The 12,012-nt window shown below is 37.2% G+C and overlaps 4 protein-coding genes across 5 annotated transcripts; 2 read left to right on the forward strand and 2 right to left on the reverse strand.

Annotated features, from left to right (window-relative positions):
- On the forward strand, positions 1,108-3,539 carry LOC105168621 (zinc finger CCCH domain-containing protein 14). Of its 2 annotated transcripts, none has more exons than XM_011088759.2 (3): positions 1,108-1,322; positions 2,037-2,097; positions 2,609-3,539. In XM_011088759.2, the coding sequence occupies exons 1-3, from the start codon at positions 1,247-1,249 to the stop codon at positions 3,342-3,344; spliced, it is 873 nt and encodes a 290-aa protein (XP_011087061.1). In that variant the 5' UTR covers positions 1,108-1,246; the 3' UTR covers positions 3,345-3,539. The 2 variants fall into 2 exon arrangements, with proteins under 2 accessions (XP_011087061.1, XP_020553217.1); XM_020697558.1 differs by having other exon boundaries at positions 1,110-1,322; positions 1,948-2,097.
- On the reverse strand, positions 4,305-5,395 carry LOC105170038 (putative ripening-related protein 1). The gene has a single exon (XM_011090630.2). It carries the CDS (start codon positions 4,991-4,993, stop codon positions 4,439-4,441), a length of 555 nt encoding a protein of 184 aa, XP_011088932.1. The 5' UTR covers positions 4,994-5,395; the 3' UTR covers positions 4,305-4,438.
- LOC105168630 (putative ripening-related protein 1) lies at positions 5,462-6,538 on the forward strand. Its single transcript, XM_011088766.2, has one exon. The coding sequence runs from the start codon at positions 5,511-5,513 to the stop codon at positions 6,072-6,074; it is 564 nt and encodes a 187-aa protein (XP_011087068.1). The 5' UTR covers positions 5,462-5,510; the 3' UTR covers positions 6,075-6,538.
- On the reverse strand, positions 6,643-11,596 carry LOC105168640 (protein N-terminal asparagine amidohydrolase). The gene is made up of 9 exons (XM_011088774.2): positions 11,289-11,596; positions 9,853-10,038; positions 8,709-8,773; positions 8,527-8,626; positions 8,405-8,443; positions 8,128-8,313; positions 7,654-7,832; positions 7,411-7,530; positions 6,643-7,016 (listed from the first exon to the last, which is right to left on the reverse strand). The coding sequence occupies exons 1-9, from the start codon at positions 11,334-11,336 to the stop codon at positions 6,911-6,913; spliced, it is 1,029 nt and encodes a 342-aa protein (XP_011087076.1). The 5' UTR covers positions 11,337-11,596; the 3' UTR covers positions 6,643-6,910.

The raw sequence follows: 12,012 nt of genomic DNA on the forward strand, positions 1-12,012 counted from the left end.
TAAATTAAAAATGAAACCAAAACGTAATATTGTTTTTAAAGAGAAAATTAATTGATTACGTCAGTTAGAAAACTGGAGGGGGGAAGGAAAGATACTCCACTAATAATAATGATTAGATATTGATTATCCACTAAGTTGGTCAATCAGCTTGTCTCAATTTCAAATACAAAAAACTTTTTTTTCTAAAGTTGTCATAATTGTTAGTAAGCGTGTTAGAGACATGTCATGTAAATGTAATCCTCACCAAAACACGTTAATTAGTGGGAGGAAAGGGTCAACAACGTACGACTTATGATGAGAGATGACGATCCAATGTAAATCTGACGATCATGATTATCTGGGTGGGAGTAAAGGGATCCAAAAACATCATGGCTTGGCTTGTGTACCAAGCTATTCGTCTCTGCATCGTTCACTTATTTTATGCTTTCTACGCTCCACTCGATCATAAATCAACTCACCCCCACTTAGGTTTTGCAGTCAACCCCCACCCCCACCCCCACAATTACGTCTTCATATTAGGTTATGGTTGACAAACACTGCCACGAAATATGTTCAAGTTGTGCAGTTTAAGTCTTGTTTAGGGCAAAAAGGGAAGAGGGTGGCAATTTATTGAAGAATATATTGGCTAGCATAATACAAAGTAGTACCTCAAGATAGTGGAGAAAATGCATATGAAAAATGGGTTCTGCCAATGAGATTTTACACGAGTGGTGGGATTGAGATATCGTAATTAAAAGATTATGCGTTGGGGGTTATAAATGAAATTTTTCCGATACGCTTGATGGGGCTACTTATATTCCTATACTGTTTTTATAGTGAAAATATACTGTAAAATAGAAATGAAGGTTGAACGTGTTTGAAATAAAAATTTTTTATCAATAAAGTAGAATAAATGATGGTAAGAAACTGTACAGAAGTGGAGTAGTTCCAAATCGTATATTATAAAAAAAAATAAAACTCTTCTTGACTTATTTTTAATAATAAAAAAAGAAACAATACGTACTTTTGGGCTTAGGAGAAAAAATAGAGCTAGCAGCCTAAGCCCAATTGGTGTTGGGCCCAATCAATAGCTACTGTGAATTCTGTAAGAATCTAAGGCGGTCTCAAAGCCGCACTATTAACTAAATTTGAATCTCAACTTTCAGTTCCGGTGCACCGTCTCTCTCCATTCTTCGGCCCGCCCAAGCCCTAGGGTTTTGTGCTGCTGCTCTCTCCTCCTTTTCCAACTTAATTTTGCCCTGTGTTGATGGATTTCGGACGCAAAAGGGGCAGACTAGACGCCGCTTTCTCTGGGAATGGAGGTTTCAAGAAATCAAAGGAAGGTTAGCCTTTGAATTTGGGGATTTTTAGCGCTATCGTTTTCGAATTTAATTAGTTGTTCGTTGTTTTCAATTTGAGGCCTGATTATTGCCTCTTGATGTTTTCTGGTAATATTGGCTGTTTCTACTTTTCCCTTGTTTGGGATTTGATACGATGCTTTCGGTGATATTGGTATGGATTACTCAATCTGGGTTGCTATGATTGAATATGGCTAATTATGTGTTTAAGCGTGTATTAGTTTTTGTGGAGAACATAGTATTAAAGAGCATCTAGGAGTGAGAATCTGGATTTTTCTTGAATAAGGTTTCAATAAAGAGGATTTGGTAATCTTAATGTGTAGAAAGTGCACATGTCATGTTATATATTTGTACCCTTTGAAAGAAATATACATCAGGATGATTATATAGAGTTTTCTAGAAAACAGTAATCCAGGGCTGCCGTATAATCTTTTTCTTCTTCCTGTTTATCGTTTCATTGAATGCCTTTGCCTTCTTTTTCCAAGTGAGGGATGACTCACATGCTTATCTTCCTGTGTCCTATGAGCATGGCATCGAACTCACATGCTTAATGCATAAATTGAGTCTTTATAAGTCTTATAGGAATATGATATGCTTGTAAAATTTTTAGATATGCTGGACCTGGATGTTCAGGTTCTCAAGGTTGAATGTCAAAGTCATTGAATATGTAGCTGAATAAGGAATAATTCTCTGGTACAGAAATGGACTCCTTTACAACTGGTGTAGGAAGCAAATCAAAGCCATGCACGAAGTTTTTCAGGTTATAATCTTAATCTATGTAAAATAAGCTTTATACTCTTGAGATGTATGTTTTTGTGACCGACATTGCATAATAAAAGCCAAGGGAAGAGCACGCTGATTTAAGTGTATTAGTTCCATCTTTAGAGTTGTAAAAGTATTAGTTGTTCTACATGGCTTATCAATATTGACGCATTTCACTGAGAGGTTGAAGCAAAATCTCCATTTCTTCGCCAATGACATCTCATATATACAACCACTGATGGGGAATCAGAGGAAAAAGAACACGAAATAAGCCCCTTTTATCCCATTTGTATATGCGGAGGTTCTTATCATCTCAAGGAGAATAGAGGTTTGCAATGATAATTTTATTAGCGACTTTTAGGTGTAGACTAAACGCCCATTCTTATAATGCATGCCAATTCGGCCTGGTCTGGTTTCATGGGATTTTAAGATACAGGTTTGAATGCTTTCTTGATGGTCTCTTTCCTGCATCTTGTTTCTCATGTTCATGTTTTGCATTGACAATGCAGCACATCAGGATGCTCTTTTGGGGATGCATGTCACTTTCAGCATTATGTTCCTGGGTACAGTGCACATGCCCAGTTAGCAAACTTGGGTGCAAATAATGCTCTTCCTGTTGGAAGGAATGCATTTACTGATGGCCCTACCCCAACCATGAAATCGAAGCTTTGCAACAAGTTTAACACTCCAGAAGGATGCCGATTTGGGGACAAATGCCATTTTGCCCACAGTGAGATGGAGCTGGGCATGCCCCCTGTTCCAGGTTACGAAGATCCCAGAGTGATGGGACAAATTGGTGGGTTTCCCCAACGGCTCGAGTCTTCCCAACATGGCTTACCTGTGGGTAACTTTGGCGCATCAGCAACTGCAAAAATTAGCATTGATGCCTCTTTTGCTGGAGCTATTATTGGGAAAAATGGCGTGAACTCAAGGCAGATCTGTCGGCAAACTGGTGTTAAGCTCTCTATAAAGGACCACGATACAGATCCCAATCAAAGGAATATTGAGCTCGAAGGCACCTTTGATCAGATCAAGGAGGCTAGTGCCGTGGTACGGCATCTCATCATGAACATAAGTGCTTCCAGCAGTCGTACAGAAAAACCCATGGGTGCACCCACCCAGGGCGCTTCACCAAGCCATTATAAGAAAAAGATGTGTGAAAAGTTCCCCAAGGGATTGTGCACTTTCGGGGAGAGGTGTCATTTTGCTCATTCTGCCAGTGAACTAAGGAACCCATTGGCTTGAGCACTTCCCTTGTAACCTAGATATTGCTTGTAACAAGATGAAACTTTTGTAGGAGAAAGAACAAAGGTATGAGTGAGACTAGGATAATTAGTTTCTGAAGAGCATATTTAATTTTCTTTTCTCTTGCATTTTCCTACTCTCAAGAAACGGATGATGTTTCTTTATAAAGGTTGCCCCAAGTGCAGGCTTGGAATATAGTTTTTCAAGTTAATAAATGTTACAAACTTTTCGAAAATGCTACAGAAAAATTGTAAAATTATTTAACATACATAGTAATCATAAAAATAAAATTAAAAACATTACTTGCCATGTACGAAGTTGAATCAAATAGGAATATCGAACTCATGCTAAAGCATGAGGCCGGGTAAGGTAATGAAATTCCAACACTGGGCATGGTACGAAAGTGATGGAGAAAGAGAGCGGGGTTCTGCTGGAAAAACCCGGAGTTTGCTTTGTTTTGTGCAGGCTACGTTTGAGCTCTTAATTAATTCATGCATGTCTATTTTAATTTTTTTATTGTATTAAAATATAATTGGCACACATGTAAATGTAATATATATATATATATATATATATGTTCCCTATGCTTTTCATTTGTAAGAAGGTAAATTAACCTCCAAAGAGCTTCCTACTTCTACCTTAGCTCAAGCAGCAAGACACAGTTCTTACAATCAGCGAGCGTCAAAGCCTATTCCTGTGTTTTTTAATATATTGTTGAAATTACCTCTAATAAAAAAGATAATGCCCAACTATTCTCCCCCCTAATCTCTTATTTAATTATGTAAAAAAAAGTCTCTTATTTGTTTAATTTTGTCCTCTCTCGTCTAGTTTCTCTAATTTAAGCCTTTTTTTCCCTAATTATTTTGCTTTATTTTTTTAATTTCATTTATCATAAATCAATAAATACTTAGATGAATGAGACAAAATAATTCAAGAAATTTTAATAAATATTTATGGTCTTAAATTTAGCAAATTAAGCATAAGTCAACCCATGTGCAAATTGTGCTAGTATTTGCAAACAGAGTGTCATCAACTTTGTATGATACAAATATCGTAATTTTTCAACACATGATAACAACCGTATATCAACTGCTCTATGCATCAGACCAAGTGATATCCAACTCTCCCCAGTCATCTTCAGGAATTCCCAGGGCTTTCCAGACAGCTTTAGAGGCATCCACGATGTTATTAGGACACGGCGGCTGATAATCATGATCCTCATCACATCCCATCGTGGAATCACACTCGTCGACCACCATGGCCGTCACACTCAGGCCATTGGCACTTATAGTTATGTTGTCAAGGCACCTGGACCCTCCACTATACCATCCAGTCGATAGCGCTACAACCGGCGTGTCATCAGAATGGTACTTCTTGTCACATTCCGACGGCCCACCTCCGTCTCCACCTTTCTCAAAGCTGTTGAGGGTGAGAACTGCTTTCGTTGTTCCAGAAACAGGGGGCGAACACTTATAAGTGGTATAGAGCTCCCCAGCTTTACAACAATCGGAGTCGTTTTCCTGGTTACATTGCCCTGGAGGTGGCTTTTTACCCATTATTTTTCCACTTGGCTTGCAAGATTCAAGTCTGGCCTCTGAAGAATAAGCTGCAAGGAGCAGAAGAAGTACGGCGGTGAAGTGTTTTCTCATCTTGTCTCTGTATGTACTTTAGACAGTAATGCAAAACTGAGGATCATTGATCAGCTTATATAAGCATTATACACTGAAATTGCCAAGAAAGTACTCAAAGACTGAAGTTATTTTGAATTATTCTGTTAGGGGAGTGATTGATTGTCAATCAGATGATCCAGAGGAGGGTTCAAATGGTTTATGCCAATTGCCACTGATTCAGGAATTTGTTATTTTGCCGTGTTGGTTAAGCTTCTCAGCGCAACGTGCAGGGTAATATCTTGGGCAACGACAGTGTTATACTTCATGTAAATCAAAACACGGTTCACGATTAAGCAGAGAATTCATTTTCGTTCCGTCAGACACAAAGTTGTAAAATGAATATCGCATACAGATGAATGAGAACGTTATATTCCTTGACCGCTGTATTGGCCTTTTTTTTTTTTTTGGGGGGGGGGGGGGGAAGCAGAATACTTCATCCTATTTTGCATCCAGTAACCACTTTTCCAATACTAATTCAAAGAAACAGCGAAGCAAAATGAATAGCTTTAGAAAAGAAGCAATTCTTCTTCTGCTACTCATCCTCTCTGCACTGTGTTTAGAAGCTAGACTTCAGTCTTGCAAGCCAAGTGGCAGCATAGTGGGTAAAAAGCCCCCTCCAGGGCAATGCAACCAGGAGAACGACTCGGACTGCTGCAAACAGGGGAAGCTTTATACCACTTACAAGTGTTCGCCCCCCGTTTCTGGAACCACGAAAGCAGTTCTCACCCTCAACAGCTTTCAGGAGGGTGGAGATGGAGGCGGGCCATCCGAATGTGACAACAAGTACCATTCCGACAACACGCCCGTTGTTGCGCTATCTACTGGATGGTATAGTGGAGGTTCAAGGTGCCTTAACAACATAACTATAAGTGCTAATGGCCGGAGTGTGACGGCCATGGTGGTTGACGAGTGTGATTCCACAATGGGATGTGATGAGGATCATGATTATCAGCCGCCGTGTCCTAATAACATCGTCGATGCCTCTAAAGCCGTTTGGAAAGCCCTGGGAGTACCTGAAGATGACTGGGGAGAGATGGATATCACTTGGTCTGATGCTTAGTGCAACAGACTTAATATTTGGTTGCTTTGTAGTTGTTTTCATGATGTAAATATATGGTGTATGTATGAAGTCATGTTAAGAATATATTGTCAGTTTCGGATTATCTATAAAATATTTTGATACTTCTCATGTTGCATGAATTGTGAAATGTATGTTTTCAATTTTTGTACCTGATTTATTCATTTAGGACATGGGAGATACCACTCAATCAAATAGCCCTTGCTGCTGATGCTGATCAGTTGCTGAATATGGCTATTAGATCATGTATTGCAGAAGGCAAAGTTTCAACAACGTCCTAAAGCAAGCATCACCAATCAGAATCTCAAGAACATGACACTTAAATGGATTTTCAACTATAGTCGAATATGTGCATAGTCATCTTCAGTTCTTGCTTATAAGGGTGAGACATGGAAATCTTAAAGCTGGGATGCTTTCTTTCCTTCTTACTTGTGTCGTTCGGCAATTCTTAAATCAGTGTGTCCGTTGCATGGATATCTATCCACACTTGTCTTCACAAGATTGAGCTTGATGTATGTGGTTTCAGACTGCATCGTAAAATCCTCTAAACAGAGAGAAACATATCATGGATTTATTTCATAAATATTTCCAATGTAATGAAAATTTAATAACACCAAGATTCTCTTGATAAATTGGAAATATGAATATATTAACAAAGAGATTGGCATAATGCCGATGAAAGTGCTAACTTTCACTGGTTGAAGTTTGTGAGTTGGCAACAGATGCCGAACATGGTTTCATGCTTCAGTTCAGACTTCAACAAATAGGCATAGAGTACTGCAGCTTCTTACTTAATGCAATTGACCATTTCGTTTTCTTCACCGTTTGATCCAGGTCCCATCTGCAGTCCTCTGAAACACACGGGCTTGCTTTGAAGGAAAAGTTTCCCTCCAATTTGGGTGTCTGATCAAGTAATCCCACTTCCTGGAATAATAAATAGTTTCTGATTTAGCATATGAGATCAAGTAATCCAACTTCCTGGAAAGCTACAAAATTCAAAATTCTAAATGACTGCATGGAATCAAGAGTTGAGTTTGTGTCATTTTACTTATTCACTCAATGAGAAGAACCTTCCTAGTGGAGCTACATAAGCAAGTTAAAATATCAACAGCCAAACTAGCATTGTTAAGAATATCAAAAACAATTTCAGCTATAATCAGTTAACAACTTCCAATATCACTTATGGCACCTATCAAGGTTGGACAATATCTTGGAGATATATTCCATTAAGTCATCCTGCATGAACCACTGAGCAAGTGAACCACCCAAGGTCTTGCAAATAACGTAGCAAAAATATTGTAGCCAAACAAAAATATACCTTTTCTCATTATCTACGAAATCAGGAACCTCGGCATAAGGTGAAGATGAACATGCCAGTAGTATCTCCGTATCAGAAAGGTTTTGCAGCGTCAGTGCAATTTGTTCTTGCCATATGGTCCTAGCAAAAGAAAGGATACAACATCTACATAATTGGGAATCTGTTATAATTTACCAACAAGCCTCGGAGGCCAGTTAGGTAAGGTGCATATTTGAACCAAAGTAGCAACAGAAAACTCCTTACCAAACGCATGGAGCGATCACAAAATGGTCAGTTCGAGTATCATATGTATCAAGCAATTTGCCGGTCCAACTAGGATCCTCGAAAGCTGCAGTAACTCGAATTCTCCGGACAATTTCATCAGGGCATCTTGAAGTTCCATCAAAGCTGGCAGGGATGATTGATCCAGTGGAGGTCTCCATCTGCAGCAACAGAATATGGCTAACATAATGACTTCTGACAGTCAAATTGTTGAAGAAACTAGAGGCATATTAAAACTGAAGAGAAATAAGTGTCTAACAGCTCAGAAAGCAAAAAATGGTCAGAGTTTTAGAATAATTTGCCCAAAAAACACTTTAAGAAGGATCCAAATTTCCATTTACACTGGAAAAGTAAGATATAAAGACTGTTGGTCTTAAGCTTTCTGACATGAAAAGGTTAGAAACTTAGAAAAGAAAAGGATATAAACCACCGACAAGTTTAAAAGTCGGTTCTGACCACAAATCCATGGAAAATGGGGTATGCGATTCCTTCAGAGTCCCATTTCGTGTTATGCCCAAGAACATGGAGAGTTTGAATCTGAAACTTTTCGTTCCTATCCATTAGGGTTTCGATTATCTTCACACACAAAGGATAGGAATATCCTTCCAGTTTGGTCTGGCTTCTTATAGCAAGATATGAATGCTGCATGAAAGTTCAAGAATTTGAATTAAATACTTTTCGAGATGCAAAACCTCTGATAAATTAAATGCAAAACAGGGGAATATGGCCAGACTTGAGACGAGATGTCATCAAACCCACCAATCAGATGCACCTGCAAGCCATGACCGTGCACAAGTTACAACCCTGAAGGAAGAATTCAAATAAGAACATAATCAGCAGAACAATTTATCATACATCCAACAGAGCATCAGACTCGTGATCAGCAACTAAAGATAACATCTGACTCAGGCCGGTATCAACAACCTTTGGAGAATCCATGTGAGCAACAGATATCCTGCAATTATGTCACAAGACACAGGATAACCACAAGATAACTGGATACACAAGTCAGAAATTTCCATTATGTTAGCGCTTACATTCCAGTTTTGCAATTTCTTATAGCAATGCCAACACAAGTTGTTGCCTCATCAGTACCAACTAGCTTGAGACGAGGAAAAATTGCAAATAGAAGTGTGAGCAGTTTAAGGAAATCAGCAAAACAATTGAAAAAATTAGACAAAAACAATTATGACAACACTGTAATCAGGCTGATGATATTGACATATTTTATTGAAAATAAGAAGTTAACTATTGTTATCTCAAGACAAATTTTTCTGTGTGCAAACCATTTAGGGCATATAGGAATTATATGTTGTTCACTACTCTCAAATTCCTTTCACTGAAAAATAAAAGTGTTTGGCATTTACGAAGAGCAAATCAAGGATAAATAAGAGTCATAAGCTTAGGATTTAATCACAATCAAGTTTTTCTAATGATGCCACTGATTCTAGAGAAGAAAATTAACAAACTACATATTAAAAGCTTTTTAATTGAGATGATGGTGTCAGCTAGATGCTCCCTAGTAAGACAGATTGAAAAGTCTACCTTAACTCCCTTGCTGCACATTATAAGTTTAAGTGAAAATTTCAGCTGTAAACAAGGTTGTAAGATATTATATTTAAATTAATTACATTTTAGATGGTAATATAATTGATTCTGTTACTTGAACCTATTTATTATTCATTAATGAGGTAAGTTCTCATAGATTAACAGATATATAAATCATACTAATTTTGTTTTCCATGAAATGTAAAATCAAGTCGACATATTGGTGTGACCAATTTAAGAAAAATACAAAATTACATAAAACTAAAACTAATGTTAATTCTTGGGAAGAAGTTTCCCAAAATTATTGGAAAAAAAGTTTCCATTGTAAATTTGAAATTACATAAGATCAGACAACAAGTATTGTTCAAATATATAAGTTTACCTCGTAATATATACTTTATTATATCCAGGATATTAACTAGAAACTGATTAGTAGGCACAGAAAGAGAAAGCACCATAAAGCAAGGATTTATAGAACAGTTCTGCATACTTAATTCCTGCACCAAAATTCCACCATCTAGACATTGGGTGTCAAATTTGAGTCACACATATCCATAGCAAAAGGTCAAGAATCAAAAGGAAGGCACTTACAGCATCGTTCTTCAGATCTACAACTGAAAAATAAAAACTTACGTCCACTAGAGCTGGGTCAACGGCTGCAAATTCCCTTTGGAAAATGTAGACACATTTACTAATTTCAGGCCCAACTGAACTGGAGTTTTTAGAGACTGAGACCCTCTTCTCTGCCATTGATTTGAAGGAGTTTGACACAGACACCAAAACTGGATGTTCCATCAAAGCAATCAGAGTCTCCATTCCCTGCTCATGATAAAAATGCTGTAATTTAATAGCCACACATGAAATTGTAACATGTCAAGCTGTAGGAATCATTACATGTCAAGCTAGTTTTATGGCAAGAAAACTTGAAAACTTATAATGTCTCGCATAAGGACAATTTACTGCAAATGAAGCCATATGCCCCTGAAAAATACCATTTGATCAATGCTGAATGCAGCAAAACAGCTAAATAAAATGCCTCTAAGTAAATACTTGAAAGATGAATTTTGACAATCTTGTAGGACAGTTCATCTTCTAAGAGGAGACACTACCCAAGGATGGGAACTAAGGAACTTTCATTGTAATATGGACATCAATTTAGACAAGCATTCAAGATACAGCTGGAAATATTCTAGCTCTTTAAAGGTAACTTTAAGACCAAGCACATACTATTTTTGGGGTCAAATCCAAGTACAAGCAGCACCATACACTGTTTTGGGACTAAACTAACTGTGTAATGCAGGATTGAAGCTATTTCCAGATATCCACCGAGCCCAACCAAATCGCTAGAAGAACTTAGAGTTGCAACAATGACACCCCAACAAAAGAAGAGGAGAAAAAGGTGCACTGTTTCCTTATTGAATTAAATAAAATAGATTTTATCGCAGACAGTTTTCATTTTAATATTTTCAAGACTTTCTCAGCACGAACCAATAAAACTGTGTGCAATCTAAGGTCTATCATTTCCCTTTTTCACTCTCATTTCATTGAAGTCGGCTTTTCATTTGAAATCTCCATAAAACAAGTGTTTATTTTCTCACAAGTCTAAGAATTCCAAGCCATGACATGCCACAACATGGAAATGCCTGGAATCCTGCAACGGGTTTATAAACCCGTTCCCGTTGCTAAAGGCACAAATGTGCGACAAATTAGGTGAAACACAAAGCACCAATCTTGTTTGAAGTACTACGTATAAATTTTCTTGACTTTCTCTAGTACAAAACCAAATAAAGATTCATCAATTCAACAAAGTGCCAACTTCTAAAAACATAAAAGCAGAAAGGACCAAATACGATGTGATTCCACAATATCAAGCAACAAAATGATCCCACAAACACCCAAAACATTGAGTCTTGAATTCACATTAGCGCATCAGGACAGCACAATTCATACACAAACTAACAACTTGCAAGATTGAAGCTTTTTTTTCCTGGGCTGTAAAGCAAAACACTCTAAGCATCTGAAAAGCGCAGAAAATAGGAAAAAGAAGTAGAGAGTTGAGAAATTTATACCTGGGATGAGTCATCACGAGCAAATGGCACCCCGCCCACATAAATCATCGTGATAATGTTGTAATTCTTGTCAGGTGGGGAAGCCCTTGAAGAAAGAATGCGGAAGGTTTTGCAGGAGGTAGTGGTATGTAAGGATGGTTGTATCTATATGTATATGTATATGCATATAGCTTTCACCATCTACCAACCACAACCAGACTTGGGAGACCTCGGCAAAGCGTTTGGGCTTCACTCTGTCTGTAAATCACTCGAGAAAAAGAGGACGAGTCATCATCTCGGCTGGATTTGGATTTGCAATTTTATTTTCTAGAATTTTCGTTTTAGGAAATGCTTTTGGGAAATAAATTTTCATTAATGTACGACTTTTGCTGTAATCCTTATTTAATTGTTGGTCTGATATCAACTTTTACACATTATTAAGGGTTAATTACACTTAAACTTCATCTTAAAATATAAAATTATACTTTTTTTCATAAAAATTTTAAAACTACACTCACATCCATTCTAAAAATTTATTGTTTACACTTGACCCCTTTTTTGTTAGATTTGGATGAAAAATATTGACGTCAGCAAAAAAATGGATAAATGTTTAATTTTATCTCTCATTTAACTTTTTTATGTGATAATTTTGTACTTATAAAGGAAAAATATAATAGTATTCACTCCATATATATATATATATTACATTATTCCTTTACATGTAAAATGATATATATGAGAATAT

Source organism: Sesamum indicum, linkage group LG1 (assembly GCF_000512975.1).
Source record: "Sesamum indicum cultivar Zhongzhi No. 13 linkage group LG1, S_indicum_v1.0, whole genome shotgun sequence".
Taxonomy (NCBI): Eukaryota; Viridiplantae; Streptophyta; class Magnoliopsida; order Lamiales; family Pedaliaceae; genus Sesamum; species Sesamum indicum.

Bases quoted from the DNA above. Each gene is read 5' to 3' on its own strand.
- LOC105168621 (XM_011088759.2), top strand. From the start codon at position 1,247: ATGGATTTCGGACGCAAAAGGGGCAGACTAGACGCCGCTTTCTCTGGG. The intron at 1,323-2,036 runs GTTAGCCTTTGA...TCTCTGGTACAG, and splicing joins TTTCAAGAAATCAAAGGAAG to AAATGGACTCCTTTACAACT. The intron at 2,098-2,608 runs GTTATAATCTTA...TTGACAATGCAG, and splicing joins CCATGCACGAAGTTTTTCAG to CACATCAGGATGCTCTTTTG.
- LOC105170038 (XM_011090630.2), bottom strand. From the start codon at position 4,993: ATGAGAAAACACTTCACCGCCGTACTTCTTCTGCTCCTTGCAGCTTAT.
- LOC105168630 (XM_011088766.2), top strand. From the start codon at position 5,511: ATGAATAGCTTTAGAAAAGAAGCAATTCTTCTTCTGCTACTCATCCTC.
- LOC105168640 (XM_011088774.2), bottom strand. From the start codon at position 11,336: ATGATTTATGTGGGCGGGGTGCCATTTGCTCGTGATGACTCATCCCAG. The intron at 8,627-8,708 runs GTAAGCGCTAAC...ACATAATTGCAG, and splicing joins AGAAATTGCAAAACTGGAAT to GATATCTGTTGCTCACATGG. The intron at 7,017-7,410 runs GTATATTTTTGT...TTATTATTCCAG, and splicing joins TTCGTAGATAATGAGAAAAG to GAAGTGGGATTACTTGATCA.